This window comes from Sminthopsis crassicaudata, chromosome 2 (genome assembly GCF_048593235.1).
Source record: "Sminthopsis crassicaudata isolate SCR6 chromosome 2, ASM4859323v1, whole genome shotgun sequence".
NCBI classification, from domain to species: Eukaryota; Metazoa; Chordata; class Mammalia; order Dasyuromorphia; family Dasyuridae; genus Sminthopsis; species Sminthopsis crassicaudata.
In genome coordinates, this window is record NC_133618.1 from 125,139,989 (window position 1) to 125,165,126 (window position 25,138).

The following is a 25,138-nucleotide window of genomic DNA, read 5'->3' on the forward strand; positions in this document are numbered from 1 at the left end:
GAAGCAGCATCATGTGGGAGATTGAGTATTGGGCTCATATTTAGGAAGACTTGGACTCAAATGTTCCTTCTGACAATTACCAGTTCATGTGATCATGGGCAAATCCCTTAAGCTCTCTGAGCCTCAGTTATCTAATCTGTAAAATGGGGATATTACTACCTATCTTACAGGGATGTTCTAATGATTAAATAAGATAGTTTTCAGTGCTATGCCAATAAGCAGTTTAAAAAACAAGTTGGAAATGCCATCCAGATCCCAAGAGAGAACTATGAAGACTGAATGTGGATTGAAGTATAGTATTTTCATCTTTTTGTTGTTCTTATTGTTTTTTGCTTTTTCTTTCTTGTATTCTTTTTTTTTCTTTTGGAATTATTTTTCTCACACCAACATGACAAATATAGAAATATGTTTAAGACTATTGTATGTGTATAACCTGTCAGATTGCTTGTCTTTGGGAGAGGGGAAGGAGGGAAGAGAGAAAGAAAAAAACTGGAACACAAAATCTTACCAAAAAATGAATGTTGAAAACTATCTTTACATGCATTCGAAAAATAAAATACTATTGAGAAGAAAAAAAAAACAAGTTAAGAATCTCTGTAGGGAGAACAGAATGAATTTTCTTGTATTTGACTTTCATCAAATATGTGATATTTGTGTTTCTGTTTCAGGAAAGGGATTCCCTCTATATTTTAAATTTAGGCTGAAATTTTTCCTAGAAAAGAAGGTTATCAGGGACAATGAATGAAGTATTCCTAAAAATAATGGCAGTTGGACTTTCTTCAATGGGGAAAAAGATTAGGCAGAAGGGAAATTTAACACTTGTCAAGAAGTTTATAAGTAAAAAAAAACAAAAAAACAACACAGTAAACAGTAAAAAGAAGAATATTTAAAGAACAACTACATACTTAGACTGAAAAGCAAATTGGAAATTCTTCCTGAAGAGGAGAAAACTGGATTTGAAGAGGAAACAGCTGCCTGTTCTCTAAGAATCCATTAACCTTGAGCCACAGAAACAATCATCCATTTCATATTAGAGAAAGAATAGAAATATAGGGGTGAAAGACTTCCTGCTTAAGGGTCCTGAGGCAACTCTTTTTTGATGGGATGATTATAATAATAGTGAGATCTGTTGTCTTTTGGCAGGGGGCAGGGCATATATCTAAAACATGACAGAAAATTTCCCAAATTTTGTCAGAACAGATGATTACTACTTACTTTTGGTTCATATGGATAAAAAATGTTATTGTCTGAAAGCACCTAGGAGATGTGACCAAAGATCAGAGTGTTTTAGAGGAGAGAGTTAAATCTGTATTTCAGGATCTCTTAATATTTTTATTTTTTAAATGTCATAGAAATTTTTGTCAGTCTGGTGAAGCCTCTGGACCCCTTCTCAGAATGTTTGTAAAAGTATAAAATAAATAAGAATAGAAACTACTCATACTGAATGAAATATAATTGTCAAAATAATTGCATTTCAAAATATTTTTTAAAAGTTTATGAGCTCTAGGTTAAAAATTCTTGCAACAAAGCACAGATCAATCATGTTTTTCTCACCACTTTCCATTGAAATCAAGAGAAAATTCAATTTGAGAATGAACATCTGGCCAAGGAGATAGTGTCTGAGAATTAGATTTGGATTTCTGGATCACTGCTTAAAATATAAGGATGATAGGCTTTAGGTAAAGGATGGAGTAAGTCTAAGAGATGCTGAAAAGTATATATTTCTCTCATGTCTTACAAACCTAATCAAAAGGATGTTAAAAGAAAAAAAAAGATGAGGAGGTAGGAAAAGAAACTAAGTAAATCCACCAAATTAAATGCCATAGAGAGTATATATATTAAAGGAAGAAACAGTTGAGATGTTGAGAAGTGTACAAGACAGAAATCCAAGAAAGGAGCTAGCTATAAAACCTATGGACCCCAATGTTTATATATAAATTTCCAAAGTTTTAGTAATGTTCAAATGTTTTGAACGTTGTTCTTGCACTGGTAGATGAGGAAAATGCTGTAAACATAGTATACCTGTACTTCATATTAAAGGCAGTTTGAATAGTGGGTAGAGAAAGCTCTTGCCTGGAAGTTAGGAAGCTCCCTGAGTTCAAGTCACATATCAGATATTAGTTGTGTGACCCTGGCCCAGTCATTTACTCTTTCTCAACTTCAATTTCTTCATCTTTAAAATGATGTTAATAATAATACCTGACTTATAGGATCATTGTGAGAATTAAAAAAAATTCAGTCATTATCAGTCATGTCCCATTCTTTATGACCCAACTTGGAATTTCCTTGGCAAAAATACTGTAGTTATTTGCCATTTCTTTTACCAGCTCATTTTAGATATGAAGAAATTGAGGCAGAGAGTGTTAAGTGACTTGACCAAGATCAGACAACTAGCAAATGTACATATTTATATGTAAATATAATGAGGGGAGCCCCCAAACTGTTTCTCTTTCCCTCTCTCTGATTTTGGGGGTGATCATAAGGTAAAACACTTGAGAAACTCCTTGAAAGAGATTCTCCTTGAACCCTGCCTCTTCAAAAGACCCACCCCAGGGAAAGTGATTTCATTCTGTTATATAGGTAGGATCAGTTGAATACCACTCCTACTTAGTAAGAGCTAGAATTGGAAATTAACTCAGAGATACTCAATTCAATGCCAAGATTTTCTATTCTGATACCAGCTCAAACTACTCTCAGCCCCCATCAAGAGCAATCCCCAGCTTGTAACCAAGGCTTCAATTATAAAAAGAGCCAACTTGGGGCTCAGTCCTTGCAGACAATTTAACATGCCATGCCATGCTAGGCCAAGGAACCTCTCTCTCCCCTTGGCATAGCAGCAATCCTCTGCCCACTGAGATGATATTAAACATTACCCTCTCTTTATCTCTTTCTCACCTATTTCCCTAACAAGACTTTATACTTCTCTGTTGGGATTTCTCTGCTAGAAACTTTACTTCTCTGCTGGGACCTTGCCACCAAAGAATTCAGCCTTTCTATTCATGCATAGCAAAGGCTGACTTCCCAATGCCTATAATAAACTTCTTTTTGCCAGTCTAGCTTTTTGGGTTTTTAAATTCCTTTATGAAGGACCTTTGTGTTGCCAGAAGGGGCTTCCCATAACTCCCTACCCTGTGCCAAATCCTAAGGGAAACTAGGGGAACCAAACCTCTTCATTTAGTTCCCTGACCTGCCACTAATCTCATCAAATGTAACACAATTCCCAAAGCCCATTAGTATGGGACTCTTTCCACACTGAAACAGATTAATGCCCCACACCTGCACAAGGACCAAAGTTGAGTTGGAAAGAGGAGAGTCTTTTAAGTTTCCTTTGGGCTCTGCCATAGACTTGGGCTCTTCTGGCTTCCAGATCTGAGAAAGAAGTTGAGTGATATCAATTCCACTTCAGGTTGATGAAGGGAGAAAAAGATTTTAGTAAAAAGCTAACATGAGAGGAGCTGTTGGTCTCCATCATGGACCTATCCTCAGCTTACTATGCTGCAGAATTTCCCATTGAGTGAAATATGTGCCTTTTTCTTGGTTGAGTCTCACAATGGAAGAGTTCTTTTATTCTGCACTGTTTAGTATATATTTTCCTACATATAGTTCCTTTTGATTTCTGTTTTGTTATAGATTTGAACAAATGAATTTTTCTTTTGTTCTTTGTTATGTGTGCTCATTGTGGAACTAGTATTTAATGGGCAGAAAGACAAGCTCTGAACATAAAGCCTGAATTCTTCTTTCTCCAAAGATGAAGAATGATCAGAAGTTTAGCTTGAAGCTGAAATCAAAGTTCCTATCTTAACAAAATTTAAGAGACCAGATAGTTATAATTCTAGTCTGGTACCCAGACTCACTCTGAGTGACTAAGCTTCTGGCTCTAACCTCCTACTTCTTTTTCAGGCAACAAATAAAGTTTCCCTTGGAGAATGGTATGAGGGATGCGTATTCTGCCTCCCTTAAACCACACAATCACAATGCTGTATGTAAGAGGGCAGTCTCTCTCTCTCTCTCTCTCTCTCTCCCTCTACGTATTTACATATATGTCTACACACATATGTACATATATAATATATGTATATAATATATAAATAATAACAATCTCTCTCTCTCTCTCTCTCTCTCTCTCTCTCTCTCTCTCTCTCTCTCTCTCTCTCTCTCTCTCTCTTTACCTTTGCAAACCTTAAAATACTACATAAATGTTAGCTATTATTTCACTGACACATTTGACACATTTTGGCAAGAATTTCTTGTGAATAATTCCCAGAAAAGAAAAGTTGACTCGGGACATGGAAGAGTCTTCAAACAGTTTTTGGATGGCTACTTGTCCTAAATATTTTATGCGGGTTTTATTATTTGGGATTCCTGAGCTCATTTATAACTTTGTAATTCAAAGTTTGTTTAAGGTTACTCTTTTCTGGGGGCGACTCCACATTAAGGAAGGAAACAATGACCACAGAGGAGACAATAGGAAGTCACTCACATGCTAAGATTAAAGCTCCTTGGAATTTGGGGCCCCATTCTGACTAAGTCTCTGGTAGTGACTGAAATTCTACCATTATGGATAAATTACTTTGGGTTAAGCAGTTTTTCTCAAGGCATATTCTTATAAAATTCAAATCCCCTGAGGATGGTAAAGTATTAACTTCTAGCATTTCTCAGTGGGAATGAATTGATGAAAAAAGTGAGAGTAGAAACTTGAGCTGAGATTTCAGATTTCAGCATTTGGAGGAAATTGATGCAAGAGAGAAAAGGGAAGGGAAGGGAAGGGAAGGGAAGGAAAAGGGATGTGGTAGGATCTTTCTCTACTGTTTTGCCCAAAGGGCAAGCTTTGAAAAAAACAGTTTCGTCCTGCCTTTTCTAACCACCACGTATTCATCTCACATTTATACCCATATATATGAGATTTAAAAAAATTCCCTTTTCCATTTCCTAATAGCTTCTTTATAATCGCACATTCTGCAAATACTAGGAATTACAAGGTAGGTTGGCCCTAAGAGACCAGGAAGCTTTGCCTGTTGAAAGCCCTAGGCTTAGTGCTTTTAGTTTGATTTCCTCCATTAGTAAAAATAGGAAGCGACCAGGATCAGGGATCCTACTAATCCCCAATACAGAATTCTATAAAGGATCAAGACCATTGCAGTTAAAGGAAATAGAGAAGGCAGATGGAGTGAATGGACAAACATCTGGAGAAGTCACATTAACAAGGTTTTATCATTTTATGCTGTGAAAATAAAGTCGTGTGTGTGTGTGTGTGTGTGTGTGTGTGTAAAGCAGGGGGTGGTTGTTTGACCTTCTTTTACAACATTCAGTAATGTAACTTTGACTTTTCAGTCAGTGTCCCTATTACCTTCAGTGCTAGATAGACTTCTGGAAATGGGTGGACTTAAGCAGGAGATTGAAGAAAGAAGCTTGTAAGGCTCTCACTCATTCTCATATCTGGAAGTAATGCACTTCTGACAGATATATCAACCTTGGTAGAATGCTACACAACACATATTCATTTGTAAAATTAAGTATAATTAAAATCAATGTTGTTTTCAGAATAGAGGAGGGTTTTTTAGATAATTTAAGAAATTTTCTTCATTGAAGAATTTAAAGTACTAATTGTTTTCCTTGAAAACTTAATTCTCTTTTGATTGTGTTTTGAGAGGGAGGCAAGAGACTGGGACATACAACTTCCTGCTTTCTGACTTAGGTCCCAGACTCCCTAGGCTGTACTTCTTCCTATTCTTGCCTTCTGTAAAGTTGACCTCTCACAGATTCATAGCATATAACACATATGTGTAACAAGATAACAAGGGACAACTTTGAATAAAGTAATCAGCTGCCTCCCTCAGTGTACCCTTCTCCATTCACTGACATTCTGCCACGACTCATTCTTCAAGGATTAGTAGGCACCTAACCCCTAATACATCCCCCATCCCAATTATACTGAAACATCTTTCCTTAAACCCATTAGGTTGCTCTCACTCCAGTCTATCTCAATCCTACCTCTCTACCCAAATAATGTCCCTTACTAGATCTTCCCCCTCCTTTCACTGTGCCCTCTAGAAAACCTGCTCCATAATTAACAAACTCTTATTTTGTATTTCTTTTTTTTCTCACACCTTCCATTTTTTGGTTCTCTCCTGATTATACTACTTCCCTGACTACCCTTTCCAACATTAGTTAGACTTGTTCTCATTCCTTGGGCTTCTTGGGGCTTTTGGAAAGTCAGAATACTCTTCATTCTCTATTGCACATCCAAACTCTTACTCTGATAGCATTGTTCAACAACCTCTTCTTTTTTGAGGTTTATGCTCTCCAAATTTATAACCTAACCCATATCATGGTGGTCATTATCTACTGATTCTCATCCCTTCCTAACCCTTCCCTCTTCAACCTTCTCTCTTTTTCCTCAATGAATTTGTTCTCACTCTCATTTCCATCTCCATCCTAACTTCTTCCTTATTCCAGGGATTACAGAATGCATATAAGCCTACATATCAATATTCTTCTGAATACTTATATTCCCAGTTCTTCAATCTTCATAACTTACATGATTTAATACTCAGCTCCACTTCAGAAACATACAGGGATGGTAATTTTGACCTTACCCATAAGTACTACACTTCCAGTTAATGAACTCTGAAATTCCTTTATTTAATCAAAATCTTTATTATTTCATCTTTCCCTATTGTTTATGAACTCTGACTTTTGTTCTCTGACTTTACCAAGTCCTTTAATCCTTCAATTGCTCATTACTACTTAGGCCATTAACCCTGTACAAGCTATACTCTCCTCACTTTCCAATCTCAGCCATTTGGTAAACCATTTCAATTTTAGACTATTCTTTACTCTCAAATATCCTTTGGCCTCCAAACACCAACTTTGTATTGTTCCCACCTTTTGTCTTTTTTTCTTATTTATGTACTGCCAAAGAGATGGGAAAAATCAAGAAACCAAACTTACTGTTACTTTGTCATATAGGCCTATTATAACTTTGTTATAATCTCAGCTGGCTTTTCACTACAGCAAGATAAGCCTTCTAATCATTCCATTTGCTATTTCATTCATCCTAAGGAGATTTAAAAATTTTTAAACTCTTTTCAAGTCTTCCACAGCATAATCTGATCCATCTTTCCAGCTCCTGGTACCTTCCCCTCTAAGATTATGTTATATGTATTATGTTTATTTTGAGACTCAATCAAGCTACACCTTCATACACACATCATATACATGTATGTCTATACATCTATAAAGTAGTTTGAATTGGCCCCAGCACGTACTTTATCCATATTCTCTCTTAGTTGAGGACTTTGCTTCATACATTACTCAAAAAAATGAATCATTTGCTAGAGCTACATTTTTTCACCTTCCCAAGGACATCACTTTCTCTTTGCCCCACCCCAATCTCCTCATTTACTTCATTTTTGAAGAGGTGGCTTTGCTCCTGGCCATGGCCAACCCATCCACTCAATATGTACCCTTGATCTCTTTCAGTCTTCTTTAACATAGTATTCCATTTGTCTTTAAATGGACTTCTCACTTAAATTTGTTCATCCTTATTATCATCTTATATCTCTTCCCCCTCTTTTCAGATACACTTAAAAAAAAACTATCTATACTGTTTCCAATGACTATCCTCTCACTTTTTTCCAATTTTCTGCAATCTGCCTTCTGATATCACTTAACTGAAACTTCTCTTTTAAAAAAATGATAATTTTTAAATTGACCGATTTAGTTGTCTTTTTTCATTCCTTATATTTCTTGACCTCTCTATAGTTTTTGATACCATTGATCACCTTTTTTTCCAGGTGTATACTTCTCTCTTGGTTCTCTCCATTTTATCTGAGAACTCCTTTCTAGTCTCTGTTGCTGACCTTCATTTATATCACATTCATGCCCATTAATTATGAGTACTTCTCTACCAAGGCTTTGTTCTGGATCCCCTTCTATTTTTTTCTACATAATAGCTTACTTGATGATCAAATCAAGTCCAAGTGGGTTCAGTTATCATCTCTAGTTAGATAATTCCTAGTTTTATATATTTAGTTTCTTTTCAATGCTTGAATACCACATCATGAACTGCTCATTTGACATTCTGAATTGGATGTTCCATAGGTAGATTTACAGTCAACATGTTCAAAACAAAATTCAATCTGTTTACTTCCAAATCCACTCATTTTCCAAATTTTCCCATTGTCATTGAAGGTAGCACCATGTTCCCAGTTATCTGGATTTAAAATTTCCATGTTATCAGTGCCTTACTCTTAATTACTCTGTATCTCTAATCATTTGACAAATGTTGCTATTTCTATCTTCACAATATCTCTCACGTAAGTCCCATCCTCTCTAATTCCATAGACATACCTCATAGTTCAGGTGTCCGCCTTCCTTTTCCTGGACAACATGTTATAGTAGTCTTTTAGGTTAGTATCTTTGCTTTAAATCTTTCCTCTCTCCAATCCATCATCTACATAGTTGTCAAAGTGATTTTCTTAAGCTATTAAGTCTGACTACATCCTCCTCCATTTCACTCACGAAAATCCAATATAACTATTTTCTATAAAATCCTTTGTTTTTCATTTAGAACTCTCCATAACTGAGCCATTTCCTTTCTATTTTTTTATGTTTGACTCCCCTCCACATACTCTCTGATCCACTTTTAATCACTCTTTTGCTATTCTTCACAAGTGACACACCATTTCTCACTCCATACCTCAGCACACAACCAGTTGTCCATGAAGATTATGTACTCCCTTCTTGTCTCTGACTTCTTTCAAGTCAAGCTTGTAGTAGACCTTTATGACTTCTCCCAGCTCCTGGTTCCTTCCCCTCTAAGATTATGTTACATGTATTATGTTTATTTTGAGACTCAATCAAGCTACACCTTCATGCATACATCATCTATATGTATATCTATACATTTATCTGCATATATACATTTTCATACATACAACTATACCCACATGCTCACATGTATATCTCAATTGGGTGAGATAGTGTATGCAATGCTCCATATACATTGTCCCTGATATACACAAAGAAGAAAGGGAGGCACATTCTTTCTTCCTCTAAGGCCAAATTTAGTCTTTCTTATGAAAAAATTTTAATTTTCTATTTTCCTTATATTTAGGTGAAATCAGAGGAGTCCCCCAAGCTGCTTGACTGGGATACTTCTCATAAAATTGATCATGAACCTTTCCAATAGGACACACAATCTAACCACACAATCTAACCCCTAGCTAAAATGTATATATGACCTGGGTTCCTCATTGGTTCTTGTGTCAACACAAATTGGTGTAACTGATCCAGATCAGTGATGGATTTGGAGTCAGGAAATCTTGAGTTCAAATCTAGTTTCAGAAACTATGTGACCCTGAGAAAGACAGCTCTTTCAGTCTAAATGTCCTCATCTGAAATATCTGGAATAATGTGTACTGTTTTGCAAATTTTAAAGTACTAATTATCCTAAGACCCTTTCTAGCTCTAAAATTCCATAATTCTATGCAGAGGTTATTCTGATAAATGTTTAACAACTAGCTTTGTGGGAAGGAAAAAGGGAGGGAAGAGATGTCCTCATGATACATCATCTGCATTATTAACATTTTCTCCATGACTTTCTTAAGTATAACAATAAACAAAACAACAAATCAAGCCCTGATTTGTAGCATTTGACAAGTTAGGAATGCTCACAATGATATTTTAATTTTTCATTTATTTTTAAATTTATGGAACAAAACAAATGTTTTATAACAGTATAATAAAAAAGATATTATTATTATTATTACATGAAACTGCAAATTTATTTTGTATAATTTGTTATTCACAATAAAAATTTAATAATCAACTCTCAAGCTAGTTTGAATTGGCCCCAGCACTTACCTTATCCTATGTCATTGCCATATAAATATGTATCCCATCAATAATCATTAAGTGCCTTCTATCCAAAAAGTTTTAGATATATTCAGCACGGCAATGTGCAGAACTTTGGGATATGGGGGGAGGGGATGTATTTGGGACTTTATTAATCACACTCCTTTGGTTTTCTCCTACCCTTCGAAGCAGCTGCAGGCTTGGTAATGAGTTTATTGCAGGTTTTGTCAGGCATTGTGCATCCTGCATGGAAGGGTCTGTTCTCTTAGCAGCATTTTTAGATATGGATGTTCCCAGTGCCTTTTTTCCCTGAATCAATTGCTTTGAATCAGTTACAGCGATGACACTAGGAACTCTGAGCAACAGTAATAAAGAATGGGTAGCAGGGAGGAGAATATCAATTGCCACTATTTGAATAAATCACCTGTCCTGAAAATGCAAATATGTTGCTTTTTTTATTGAGTATTGGTTTAGAGGAATTTGGAAAACCAGCATTTCAATATTCAGAAAAAGAATAAGAAAGAATTTCCAGATTCTTCCTGTTTGGGGTGTGTGTGTACGTGAATGTGTGTGTGTGTGTGTGTGTGTGTGTGTGTGTGTGTGCATGTGTTGTTGATAATGACTAAGTTCACAACAATAAAGATTTAATACATAACAAAAGAAATAAGGTTTTCATCCACATTAGGCTGCAAAGTCTGGTTTATAACTGCTAGTCACATCCAAGAGCACTCCTTTTGCCATAGAGGTATTTCTTAGCCTCAGCATTTGCTCACCTACTTGTTAACTGATTTATTTATGTACAATGTAATAGAGGAGGAAAGGAATCCAGAGTTACAATCTTATCTTTGACACTGGTTATATTCACAGATAAGTCTATACCACCCTGAAGTTGTTTTCCCTTCTGTACAATGTGGATAATAAGATCTGCACTAATACTTCCCAAACACTGTGGTTGTGAGGAAAATGACTAACATGCATTAAAAAATGACAGAAATGTAAATTTTTATTAATTGGTATCACCCATTTCCCCTTTCCCCTTTCATTTAATTATTTCTACTAATTGAAGGAAATATTTTTGTAGGTATAGGTCAGAAACTTTGCAACTTACAGGCTTAAAGATTTTCCAGGGGCACTGTGCCAATGGTTGGACATTCACCATGTGTCAAAGTCAAGACTTCAACCCAGATATTACTCACTCCAATTTCAGTCTTCTAGCCTCTAGGCTAAAGATGTCAAACACTCAGGGCAGCTTGGTGGAACAATGGATAGAGTAACAGTCCTGAAGTCAGGAGGACCTGAGTTCAAATCTGGTCTCACACACTTAATAATTCCCAGCTGTATGAGCCTGGGCAAGTTACTTATTGCCTCAGAGAAAATAAAGATGTCAAACACTCACATGACATAGGGCAACTCTCTTAAGCACAGCTCAAAGTATATTAAAATATAATTTGGAAATATTTAATAAAATAAATAAAAACACAATAAAATGTAGATAATATTAATGTTATTTTCTAAGTCAACATGTGGCTTCAGGGATTCATATGTATGAATTAGTAGCCTTGTTTCTATTTGAGGTCTACACCCCTGTTCTATGCCAACTTATTTTTCATTATATCTTTTACACACACACACACATACTCGGACATCTATGTCTAACTACATATATATCTTCTATATCTATTCCTGTGCCTATGTCATTATTTTAATAAGAACATATAATTATTAATATTTTACTCTGATCAATAAGTTATTAAAACAGATCTTATAAAATAAGGTAACAGACTAGATAATCTTTTTTTTTTTTATTCATTTTTCCAAATTATCCCCTCCCTCCCTCTACTCCCTCCCCCCGATGGCAGGTAATCCCATACATTTTACATGTGTTACAATATAACCTAGATACAATATATGTGTGTAAATACCATTTTCTTGTTGCACATTAATTATTAGCTTCCGAAGGTATAAGTAACCTGGGTAGATAGACAGTAGTGCTAACAATTTACATTCGCTTCCCAGTGTTCCTTCTCTGGATATAGTTATTTCTGTCCATCATTGATCAACTGGAAGTGAGTTGGATCTTCTTTATGTTGAAGATTTCCACTTCCATCAGAATACATCCTTGTATTGTTGTTGAAGTGTATAGTGATCTTCTGGTTCTGCTCATTTCTTGGGTGACCCTTATTGTGGCACCTTGGTATTTAAATTGTTTTTTTCTAGCTGCTTGCAGGATTTTCTCCTTTGTGTGGTAATTCTGCAGCTTAGCCACAATATTCCGTGGTGTTCTTTTTTTAGGGTCTATTTCAGAAGGAGTTTGATGAATTCTTTCAACATCTACTTTCCCCTCTGTTTTTTTTTATCTCTGGACAGTTCTCTTTGATAATTTCCTGTAAAATAGAATCTAGGCTCTTTTTTTGGTCATAGTTTTTGGGAAGTCCAATGATCCGCAGATTATCCCATCAACCTTAAACTTTCCTTCTGGTTATAAAGCCTATGATTACAAGAAGATAAATTCTTATCTCACATTAATTGTGAGAGAAATTGTTATTAATAAGCATTAACTTAGGGAGATTCAAAACCAGATCTCATCAATATGGATGTTACCACTCTCTATCCCACCTAAATATAGATTTCAGCCCATCTATCAGGGTCTATTCTGTAAGAATTTTGTCAATATCCCTTCACAAATATGAGACAGGATATCTATATCATTTCTGTTAAATTCACAAGGACATTGGTTGAGCATTTAGATTCTTCACTTGTGATCCTTTAGCCTCTCTATGTGACCAGCCCATCTTCTCTTTCATAAATTTCCCTGGTGAGCTTTTTCTTTTTTTTTTTTTTTAAAGTTCATCATTTATATATTTTCACTTGCTCATCTCCAACACCTTCTTCTCCATTGCCCTCTGTGTCATATTTATTGGCAATTCTTTAGATACTTTCTGTTCCAGGAAATTATCAAAACCATATAATACTGATAGAATATTGGTATTAAAAGCTTAGACTTTTGTTTCTGGGGTCATTAAAGAAGCTTTGCAATTTCCTGAAAGAAATCCAGCCTACTCCATTCTTTCTGTATAATTCTCGGACCAGCTTGCTATCTATTTATACTGCTGGCTGGCAGTACAAATAGATATTGAGTTGGGCCCAATTTCCATCTAAACTATTGAGAATAAGAATAATTTTCATGTGAATAGATTTTTCATATACGCCATTTCATTTGATCTTCGTGACCCTGGAGATTGTCATCACAATTGTTATTAACTCCATCTTACTGATGATGAACCTGAGGTTTTAATAGGGAGTGAAATGATTTACTTATGGCCGCAAAGGTCACAGAGTCAAGACTCATACATAGGCCTTTTGTCTGGAGGTAATTTGAAGCCAACTTTTTGGTATACTCTGTTGACATTTTAGATAGAGAAATAAGAACAATGACAAAAGTAGAATAATGCCCAACACTATTATTTGCAGAAATAATAGAAAAAATCACAGAGAAGCTCAAACTAAAGAATATTCGAGTTAGAAGTGATAGTGAGATAATATAATTCAGTTTAATTTCCTCATTTTACAGATGGGGAAACTGAGGCCCATAGAAAGGAAGCAAATTTAGTTCAGCTTAATTCAGTATTAGAAGTCAGGAATCAGTGATGTCTGTAGACACACTCATCTTGGAGAATTCTAACTAGTTCTGTGTAGAGAATTGTGCCAGGTATTTAACCAATCCTATTTGATGATGGTTATGGGAGAAAGTACATCAAAGGAAAAGGAGAAATAAAAGGTAAGCTAGAAAGAAACATGTTTCACAACTCTTTCCAATATGGAAATTATTACTCACACTTTCTCATAAGCCTTGCTGGGATGCTCTGGCCATTCAATCATGCACACAACTCGGTTGGGCATGTCCTCGGTGGTAGAGTAGTACCCCTGTGGAAAGGCAAGCAGGAGAGCCAAGGACCAGATAACACAGATGACTACTTTGGTGGCAGTAGCTGATAGCCGAGGCTGGAGAGGGTGGATAATTGCCATGTACCTGTAAACCAGAAGGAAGATAGCTCTTAGTTAACTAAAAACAAACAAAAAAAATATCATCACATCTTCCCAAACAATAAGAATACAAAATCTTAAGTCTTCTTTTTTTTGTGGGGGGGAAGAGGGTCATTAGAGATGGGATTTTAATGAATGTCAAAGTTTACAGCTTTCTCTTCTTCTCCCCAAATCCTAGATCTAGTAATACTATAAATAGTGACAGAAATATCTACTTTATAAAATAAACTGTAAATAAAACTACAAGATTTTATAGGTCCAGTAACATGTTCACTGGCCATATAATCCTGACTCTAAGAAACAGTAGAATGACAAATGGTCTTCCAACAACAAAAACAAAAACAAAACAAAACAAAACAAAACAAACAGCTAAAACCTGTGCAGTTTAAATGGACTGATGTTTTTTGCCCAAAATTTGAAAATTTTCTACATAAAATTTTAAGAAGCAGCTAGTTCTCTGACATAATTGGTTGGTAACATTGCCTTGAAATATTGTAAGACAATAATTTAATGTATCCAAATATAGGTATTGTGTTGCACTTTTTGGAGTTTGACATCATTGCAAAGATTCTACAGCTGAATGGGGCAGTAATGGTTATAACATCAGATCTGGAGTCAGGAAGATTCATATAGCTTCAGACACTTACTGGCTATGTGACCGTCACGTAGTTGCTTAACACTGGCTGCCTCATTTTCTTCATCTGTAAAATGAGCCAGGGAAGGAAATAGCAAATTGCTCCAGTATCTTTGCCAAGAAAGCTCCAAACATGGTTGTGAAATAGCAGATGTGATTGAAACAACTGAACAACAGCATAGTAAGATGAAATATTATTAAACTACAGAAATTAGGGGAAAACTTAAACCCTCCAGGTAGAACAATAAAAGGCTTATTCTACTTGCTTGGATAATTTTTGATAATATCTTTTTTGTCTTTCTTTAAATTCTGTGGAGGAATTAGTATGTATGTATTAATGATTCAGATATGAGTTTTAAGAATAGTTTGATAGATACATCAATTTACTAAACTTCAGTCCTCCCTGCATTGTACTTTCAATCCTTTGATTCTATTTCTCCAAAGTTATACAAAAATTTTGTTTTATTATGTATTGCTGTCTAGACTAAAATTAGAATATGCAATAGCTTTCTCCAAAGTAATTACATGGAATCAATAAAGGAAATATGATTTGGCCATGCAGTTAACAAAGTATTCTGAATTATTTGTTCAATAATTGTTATTACTATGTATAAAACTCAGCTAAAGAAAAAAATGACACTGTCCTTGCCCTTAAGAAATTTACAATCTATAAAGAAAGATTGAACTGCATATGGATAAGTATAATGCAAGAAAGTGTGACAGATGAAAGAGACATAAAGATACAATTCTCTTGGAAAATTTGAGGAAGGGAAAAAAAAACAGTTTCAACTGGATAATAGTAGTGGCTATGGTTAGGGAAATACTATACTCAGTAAATGTTTAATAAATATACCATCTCTGTGGCACAAAGAATCTATTACACTTTAAGATGGAGGTAGTCAATGAACACTTCCAAACTAAACAAGTGATAATTAACAGTAAGAGTCACATTCCAAAGTATTAACTGGCTCTGTGCTTAATGAATTCCCTTTCCAGTTTTCCAACTCTAACAATGCCTCAGAGTAGACCTTATGAAAACTGTAATTTTATTGATTATTATACAAAGGAATTAAAATTAGAATAGGGAACAGTGCTAGAAATCATAGGGGTTACAAAGTTTCTCTTTTCAATTAGATGGGATACTAATACTAATAATACATTGCCTTTCATTTGGGGCTTTTGTAAGGATCAAGTGAGATAGTGTATGTAAAACTCATACAAATATGGGCTATTGTGATTCTCTGAAACACAGCTCCTGCCCTCCAGGTGCCCACTGCTTAATGGGGGAGGTAAGATGGAAGCATAAATAATTCTTAGACAAGGCAGTATATCCTCCCACCAGTCCAGACAAGAAATGCTTCAGGGAGTCACAAGAGGGAGATATTACAGATTACATGCAGATTACAAAAGTGACAACCAAGGCAAGATGGAATGGTATTAGAAATTTTCATTGTTCCTGTCTCCTGGCAATTTCATCCTGCTAAAAGAGAGAAGAAATGATAAATTCCTGGCTACTCTTTCTGCCTCTCAGAATGTTGAGGAGACAAAGGGAAGAGCATCTAATCTACTGTTGATTGCTGAATTATAATCAACTGGAACCTTAAGAGAAAATGTTCATATCATCTTAGAAGCAAGAGAAGGAATATTGGGCAATCAAAAATGGGAGCTTAATATAACTTGCCAGTTTTCTTTCTCTTTTCCCCCCTAACTTTCACCATTGGTGCCATTTTTCTTTCACTTATTGGTCTCATTCTCTCCTATCACCCCCCAAATTCAGACTAATATTATCCTCAAGCAGGGGAAATATGAGGAATCCTTAATCAGGAGCTCATAGATTCATCCCTGAGTTGATTTTCCTTCTTGCACACATTCTTGCCACAGTCTATTGCCATCATTCAGTTATTTCAGTCACTTCTGACTCTTTGTGATCCTATCTGGAGGTCTTCTTGGCAAAGATACTGGAATAATTTGCCATTTCCTTATCCAGCTTATTTTATAGGTGAGAAAATTGAGGCAAATAGGATTAAGTAACTTGTCCAGGATCACACAGCTAAGAAGATTTGAACTCAAAAAGATGAATTTCCTTGACTTTAGTCTCAGCACTCTATCCACTGTGTTACCTCACTTCCCAATTGCAGCCTACTGAAATACCAAACAAAACCCTTAATTTTAGCTGAAAATGCAGATAATAGAGCACTTTGAATATCAGACTTAGAGGTTTAGACTTTATTTGGAAGATTACCAAGAATCAATAAATCTTTGCAGACAACAGAAGAGTTCCATATCCAAGCACTGCCTTAGAAAGATTAACTTGGTAGTATCAAATTGTATTAATCCAAAAAATATTGACCTCAAATGATCTTTACATGTCCTCTATTGAAGGTCACAAGTTTCTGAAATTCCAGAAGAGATATTCATTTGTTTGAATTTTTAATGGGGAGTTTTTTTTGAGTCCTCAATTAAAACAGACATTCATGAAAAATCTTATAGCCCATAATTTTTACCACTAAATGTGGTAAGGTCCCTTCATATACAAATGTGGATCATTTTCCAATTTGGCTCAATTCTACCTAAGGATGGATAGCCCTTTGGAAAAAGACACAAAGTCAATCTCTCAAGAAGGGGCAAAGGCAAAGGTTTCTTGAAAGAAACAAGGGAGTTATGGAAGGAAGGGAAGAGAAAGTAAAGACAAGTATTTTCTACTTCACCATTTTGTTGAATGTTGATGCTGATCAGAACCAGCTTCTTTTAATGTATAAGCTGAGTGTGATTTTCTTTCCTTTTCAAAATTTATTAGACATAATACAGGAAAATCAAAAACAAATATTCCCTATTATTGCTCTGTAAGAAATGACCAGCAGGAGGAATACAGAGAGGCTTGGAGAGACTTAAATCAACTGTTGCTGAGTGAAATGAGCAGAACCAGAAGATCACTATACACTTCAACAACAATACTGTATGAGGATGTATTCTGATGGAAGTGGAAATCTTCAACATAAAGAAGATCCTACTCACTTCCAGTTGATCAATGATGGACAGAAATAACTATACCCAGAGAAGGAACACTGGGAAGCGAATGTAAATTGTTAGCACTACTGTCTATCTACCCAGGTTACTTATACCTTCGGAAGCTAATAATTAATGTGCAACAAGAAAATGGTATTTACACACATATATTGTATCTAGGTTATATTGTAACACATGTAAAATGTATGGGATTACCTGCCATCGGGGGGAGGGAGTAGAGGGAGGGAGGGGATAATTTGGAAAAATGAATAAAAAAAAAGAATATTGTAATGGAAAATAACTTTCAAACTTGCATATTTCAATTATTTATGCATAATAATACAGTGGACTTAATTATTTAATTAAAAACTTTTGTTTTTCAAGAAAAAAAAACCAAACAAATATTCCCAAGGGTCAAATTTGGGGACTATAAAGCTAAATAACCAATCATAGAGATAAACTATTTATTTATTAGGATGGACTTTAATTTCTCATGAGAGTGGTGCTGATACATTCTCTGCCTTATAAGGGTTTGTGGAAAGCACAAGGGGGATGATGTGGAAGATATTTTGCCCCTTAATATTATCTTAAGCATTAAAAACCTGATCTGTTTCAACTTGGGGTCAGTCTTTCTTAAACCAATTCCTCCCTACTAATCTCTATATTTTATCCATTTCAAACCCTCCTGCCCATTTTGACATTATGCCCTGTTTGATCTCAAGTGGCCAGGAGTTTAAAAAATAATTGTAGCCCAATATGGAGCTAGAATTCTGAGTGACTTTTGAATGAGAGAACAGGGAGTCATTTTTCATCTTTATAGCAAAAATCTGTAATTTGAGAGACCATTTCATTCTGCTTTCTGCCATTTTTTGAGTATAGGATCCATTTAAATGACTGCTACACTTTTTTGATACATATTACTCTTATATAGCCAGAGTGAATGATAGTTGTCTTTTTTTTAATTTAAAAAAAATATTAACTTCCTTCTGTCCTCTCCTTCTTCATCCCCTCCCCCCCAACTCCTGCCTGACCACAGTTCTCTTGCAACATCTCACTGTGCTGTAGAGGTAATTTTTGACTCTAAAATACTCTACTACAAAAAGTGGAAGGTACTACCAAACAGAAAAGACTGATGATCTGGCTATCTGTTGTTCCAGGACCAGTTTGCCTCATGGTTACACAGAAAAAGTGGTCAGATAGTTCATGTCTCTTCCATAATAACTCCATAATAAACCATCTACAAAGGTCTAGAAGGGTTGTAATCTACATTAACAGAGGGAGTGCAAACACAGAGGCAATCAGGTGTATTTCAGTTATTATAATGTTTCAGATATTAAAAACAAAAAAAACCTCTTTGGTTTAAAGTTTAAAACAACTTAGATGAATCTTTTTTTTTCTTTTTTAAAATTTCAAATGATTGCGTCTCCTTTTTGGAGTCTGCCACAAACAATTTTTCAAGTCCATGTAGTCATAATTCTGTTGGCATTTTTGAAAAGTGGATGCATATTTTACTTTGTCTTTTTATCTTAAAGTACAAACTCATGAAAAATGTATTTATTTAAATGGGAGAGGAGAATGGTATTTTGTTATTATAACCACCAAGAATCCTTCCAGCTATTTTGGCCATAAACCACCTGAGGAAGTGCTGCAAACCCCAAGATAGATAAATCAATGATTTTTCCATAAATATTCATTAAGAATGCAAGTGCATGCATGGCAGTCTATCTTGGGGCTATCTTCAGTGAAATGACTTAGCTTTTTTTTTTTTTTTTTTTTTTTTTTTTTTTTGTATCTTTTCTTTAGCTGCTACATATGGAGATACAGCTAAGTCTTTGATTTTTTTCTTCCTGGGATATTATCAGTTGTGAAATTCTGTGTATTTTGACCTGACGAAAGCTCTCCAATCTGTCTTTGTTCACCATTATCATTATCTTAATTCAGGGGGCTTCATAATATAGTGGAAAGAGCAGATTTGGATTCCAAATAGGCTTGGATCCTTGATCTGCCACTGGCTACCAGTATGACTTTGAAGAAATCTCGTAAGTATTCTGAGCTTCTGTTTCTTCATCTTTAAAAGAAGGGGGTAAGATTGTTGGTGGAGAACATATGGCAAGAGGTTGGAGTAAATGCATGGAATTGGCTACATCTGTGAAGATCAGTTTAGCTGCAATACTTTCAGTATTTGGTCTTAGGTCTCTCCTTTCGTTCTGTGGTTGCTGTGAATGGGAGAAAAGTTTGTTCATAATGGTTTGTATTCATCCAGGAATCTAGGTTTATATTGTTCCAGAACCCACATATTCCAGAACCCATATGTAATATACACATTCTAGGAGTAAGTGCTGAGGAAAGCTCTGGTCAGATACAGCCTAGATGTCTATTTCCCATTCCTAGTGACAGGCATCAGGCACATACTACTTTTCAAGCTCATATTGTAGGTTCTTATATACTTGTAAAAGGAAGGAATCTTATGATGCAATTTAGCCATCTCATTTGACAGAAGAAGAACCTGGATCCCCCCTCAAATGAAACTTCTTGCTCAAGTTCTCCTAAGTAAAAGGTGACAGAGCTAGAACCTCAACTCATGTCCTGTCTCTAAATCCCCAACTCTTGTTATACCATGCTGCCTCTTTTTCTAGAACATCCTAAGATGAGACAATTTAGAGTTAGAAGGGACCATGGAGATCATCTGATAGGTTAAATGACTTGTCTACCATCCTGGAGATAAATAGTATTGGAAGAATTTGAATCTGGATCCTCTGACTCCAAATGCCCTTTTCACTAAACAATATAATCAGTGACTAATGCCCTATTCTTGCCTCATTACCTTACTTGTATACCTAGTTGGAACTGCATCTTTCCCTATCCAGTTTTTTTTTCTCAGTATATTGACCTTGTCTCTTATGGAATGAAATCCTACCCATCTCTGAGGCTTTGAAAACAAGGAGGAAGGGGTAGTGGGCACCTGACATATAGTCCCTGAGGAGTGGGTGTATTAGGAACCACAACCCCCCCTAAAGTCTCCTTCTCTTTCCTTCTACCACAATCCCTGACAATCCAAGCAAAGCTTAGAAATTTCAGGGCATGTTTTTTGTTAATTAATTTGAAAATCAATTACTTAAAGGCTTAGAAATACATGATGGGAACTAGGGACCCTTGCTAAAAGCAATAAAGACAGAGATACATCTAAACCTAGTTCTTTGTTGAATCAATTTCAACCCAATGCAACCCACAGGCTTTACTTACATCTCAGCAATACTGAGCCTTCTCTTCTAAAATATGGTCTGTTACTGTGGAGAATCCTCCTATTGAATGAACATATAATCTCTAATAGTTAGTAAAATTTAGTGTCTTTTTTTTGTACCAAAGGGTATTATTTAGTAGTCATGGGAAGAGCATGTCTAGAGGCAAGTACTGTGTATGAAATTCCCTCATGTGCAGCTGAAAGAAAAAATACAGTAAATATACATACACTAAATAAAAATACAATAAAAAAGGAGGCTTGATGGCAAGATGTGAAGAAGGTCTAGTGAAAGGGAAATCTGCTTGCTAGGAAATGGAGAGGTGGCAAAGGAGAAGCAGGGAACAAATGTGGGCAGGAAGTAGAGAAGGAAGAAAAGAAGGTATGTCTACATGCAGTCTGCATCACTATAGCTCCTTAGCTTCAGAGTCAACATTGAACTAGTATCAATATGGGCAGCAAGCAAAAAAAAAAATCCTGAAGTCATGAAGTCAGTTCAGCCCCAAACTGCCATCTGGGCCAATTGTGTTTGTTCTTGGTTCCCCAGAAAAGAGAGGTTGGAGAGTTGGGACATTGAGGAGTCTAGCATCCCTCTTCCCAGCCCTGCCGTTGGGTCCCACTCTCTGAGTGTTCCTCTCAGGACTGTGTTTTTCTGGCTATAAACTATGAGCTCAGAATCTCTTCTCATTACTTCTCCACTTTTGACCATTCCAATTTATCACAGACTCCTGTGGTATGTTTGATTTATGATTTCATTTTGGGATAACAATGATGTAGTGGGAAGAAAACTTTATTAGGAGTCAGAAATCCTGGGCTCAAATCCAATCTCTTACATGTGATTATCTTGGAGATTTTGGGTAAGCCATGTCTGCTTCTTGGGTTCCTTCATTTATAAAATGATGGGTTTGAACTAGAATTCAAGGATTCTTAACCTTTCTTGTGTTCATGGACCCCTTTGGCATTCTTTGAAAGCTGACGGACTCTTCAGAACAATATTTTATTTTCATTGTTATCCATTCTAAACTGCAGAGGTTAGGGGTGTGGCACTCATATGATCTATAAAATCTGTTCAAAATTTTTTAGACTTGCCTTTATACCAGAAAGGAAGTCTGAATTTTTTCTTTTTATTTTATTAGGTATTGATATTATATAATACTCTACATTTATTCTATTCATTTTTGAGTTTCTAAACTTTTTTCTGTACTGTCTGCTGTATTGTCTTTTGTGTTGTCTATGACTTCTGTAAAACTCCCCCCCTGAAAAACCCAAAAATAATTCCTATTTGATTTCTTATGCTAACCATTGGAGAAATATTGATACCATGGTGGGGAAATAACCACATAAGATTTCAAAAAAAATAATTATACTAAAATACAGTTTTCAAAATATTAATTCTCCCTCCCCGTTGAAATTAAACTTAAACCTGCCTCTTTACAATTTTCATCCATTGCTCCTAATTCAGCTGTTTGGAGTCAGACAGAAAATCTAATCCATCTTCTCTGTAACTACTTTTCAAATTCTTAAAGATAACTAGCATGTCTGACTCCCCACCCTTCCCTTATCCCTCTCCAGCTTTCAACTTCTTTTCTACAGACCAAAGATGTCTATTTCCTTCAACTAAAAATATAGGCCATGGATTAAGGTTGTTTTCTATCCTGTTTGGCCTTCTCTGAGCAGAATCCAACTCATTGATGTTTCACATAAATCTTGGTGCTCAGAAAAGGACACACTGCTCCATATGAGGTCTGACTAGGGTAAATACAATGAGACTATTCCCTCCTGCTCTTGGAATCCCAAGCACTCTGGAAGAATAAATATCAATTAATCAACCAAGTATTTGTAGAATGACAATCATAAGATTCTGTCATCTATAAAGCACTTTTCAGCTTCCACAACATTTCACAGATATTGCCTCATTTGGTCTTTACAATAATACTATGAGGCAAGCAAGGTAGGGCATGGCTGTTGCCACTAGCTCATTACAAATAAAAGCAAGAGGGCTAGGAAAAGGACTGGTGAGTTATTGAGCTGTGAATCAATTCCAGGTCTCTTGGCTCTGATATGCTATTTTGCTTTATTTATATATATTTTATATTTTTATATTTACTTTATATTTAGGGCAGCTAATTATCACAATGTAGAGGGAGCTAGGCTTGGAGTCAGGAAGATCTGTTACTTACTTACTGTGTGACCCTGGAGAAATCCTTTAACCCAGTGTGCCTCAGTTTCCTCATCTGTAAAATAGCTGGAGAAGTAAATGGCAAACCATTCCAGCATCTTTGCCAAGAAAAGTACAAATGGAATCATGAAAAGTCAGACATAACTTAATAACAGTAATTATATGGAGGAATAGGACGGGAAAGTGATTTTAGTCTTTAAATATCTGAAGAGCTGTCCTGTGGAAAGGAGATTAAACTTGGTCTGTTTCGTTAATCTCAGAAGGCAGAACTGCAAGCAATTGATGGAATTTGCAGATTCAGATTTTGATTTAATGTAAGATTTTTTTCCAATTTTTTAGAACTATTATAAATTGGAATAAATTCTCCCTTCATGCAAAGGAATTTAAAGAAAAGAGAGGCCATTGTGGACTGGAGCAAAGTGAAAAGGGTCTTTGGACAAAGTAGTATTTGAGTTGAGTTTAAAGACAAGTAATTTTTGAATTTAAACACCCCAAGGGCAGAGGCCTACCACATAGTAGACCCTTAATGAATGTTTATTGATCAACTGATTGAAAGAAGGAGGAGGAAAGATGTTATAAGTTATAAGAACAATTTGAGCAAAAGTACAGAGGTTAGAAAGCCTAACACTTGCTCAAGAGATGATGAAAATCTCAAATCAAATTAGGGAGTTGAAGAAGAAGGGGAAAAAGAACAACAACAACAACAACAACAACAACAACAACAACAACAACAATAGCAACAGCAAGAAAAATAAAATAAAGATGATGATGAAGATGAAGAATAAATAGAAGATGAAGTGGAAAATGAAGAAAAAAAAGAAGAGGAAGAAAAGACTGATACTATTAAATGATGATTAAAAATAAATAATAGCTAGCATTTACATAATAGTTTAAGATTTGCAAAACACTTTACAAATATTCTCTCAATTTATCACAACCACCATTTTATGGAGGGAGAAATTGGAACTACAAATAGAAGTTAAATTATTTGCCTGGGGTAATAAATTTGATAAATTTCTGAAAATGGAACTTGAACCCAAGTTTTTCTTACTTCTTTAGTGCTCTAATCACTACCCAGTGCTACCCAACTTCCTCAGTTATTCTAATGACTGTATGTAAGATAGAATGAGTCTGGGGTGGGATGCAGAGTAGAAACTGGAGGTAAGAGGATCAATTACATCATAGTAGATTGCAGTAATTCCAGCAAGAAATGAAAAAATCCTGAAAGGAAAATAAAAAAGTAAGCCCAGTAATAAAAGACATTTCAGAGGTAGAACTGACAAGTTATGAATGACTGAATAGGTGTGTATTGGGGTTGGGGGTGGGGAGGTAGTCAAAGATGATTTCAAAACTTCAAGTGTGAGTTACTGACTGGGAGAATAGTCCAGAGGGGCAGCTGTTTTTTTTTTTTTTTGGTTTTTTTTTTGGTGGGGGGAAGATAATGAATTTCATTTTAGACATGTTAAATTTGAGGTGACAGAAGGACATATAAAGCAGAAATGTCCAGCAGGCAGTAAGAAATTTTCATTGCTTGTAGTTGGGCAATATATGACCTCTCAAGGTTCCTTCTAGTTTTACTTCACTGTCAGACTAACTTAAAGAAAAATAAGACCTTCTAGTTGAAGTCACATTAACTCTCTGCTAGGGATCCTATATTTTCTCCTTTTCTCTAAGGAAAGAGAAATCTAAAGAACTATATGTTAGTAGTGAAAAATGTGACTCTTGCAATGTAATACTAAAGAGGAGGAGACTTTTTTATAAGTTCTCAGAGTTAATATCAGATTATCCCATTGTCTACACAGGTCAACTGGGAGAAAAGGTTGAAAAGTTTAGCCCATTTTGATACTATAATCTATCCATTCCTATAATCTTTATTTTTTCCCATCCCAGCTCCCTTCAGTAGCTATTTATATTTAAACATATTTTTGTCACATGGATGATATGGAGGAGGCAGGGTGTTGCTTGCTTCAGCTCTTTATTTTGTCTATGTTGGCCGTCTATATTGGCTATCTACGATAGTCATCTAATCATCAAATCCAGTTTCTCATCTTCTTTGACTTGGGATCATAAAATCATAGACAGAAACCTTAGAGAGACATCTAGTCCAACTTATTTAGTTTTCAGATGAGGAAACTGAGACTCAAATATCTACTAGCTTTGGGGATCTGGACAAGTCACT

General features: G+C 35.5%; 1 protein-coding gene across 1 annotated transcript in view; it reads right to left on the reverse strand.

The window, feature by feature from the left end:
* The window catches only part of TACR1 (tachykinin receptor 1), a 163,581-nt gene that overhangs the window by 52,643 nt on the left and 85,800 nt on the right, over positions 1 to 25,138 (reverse strand). Inside the window, exon 2 of the mRNA XM_074287205.1 lies at positions 13,694 to 13,888. Coding sequence (XP_074143306.1) covers positions 13,694 to 13,888 — 195 coding nt within the window. The remainder of the gene's footprint in view (positions 1 to 13,693; positions 13,889 to 25,138) is intronic.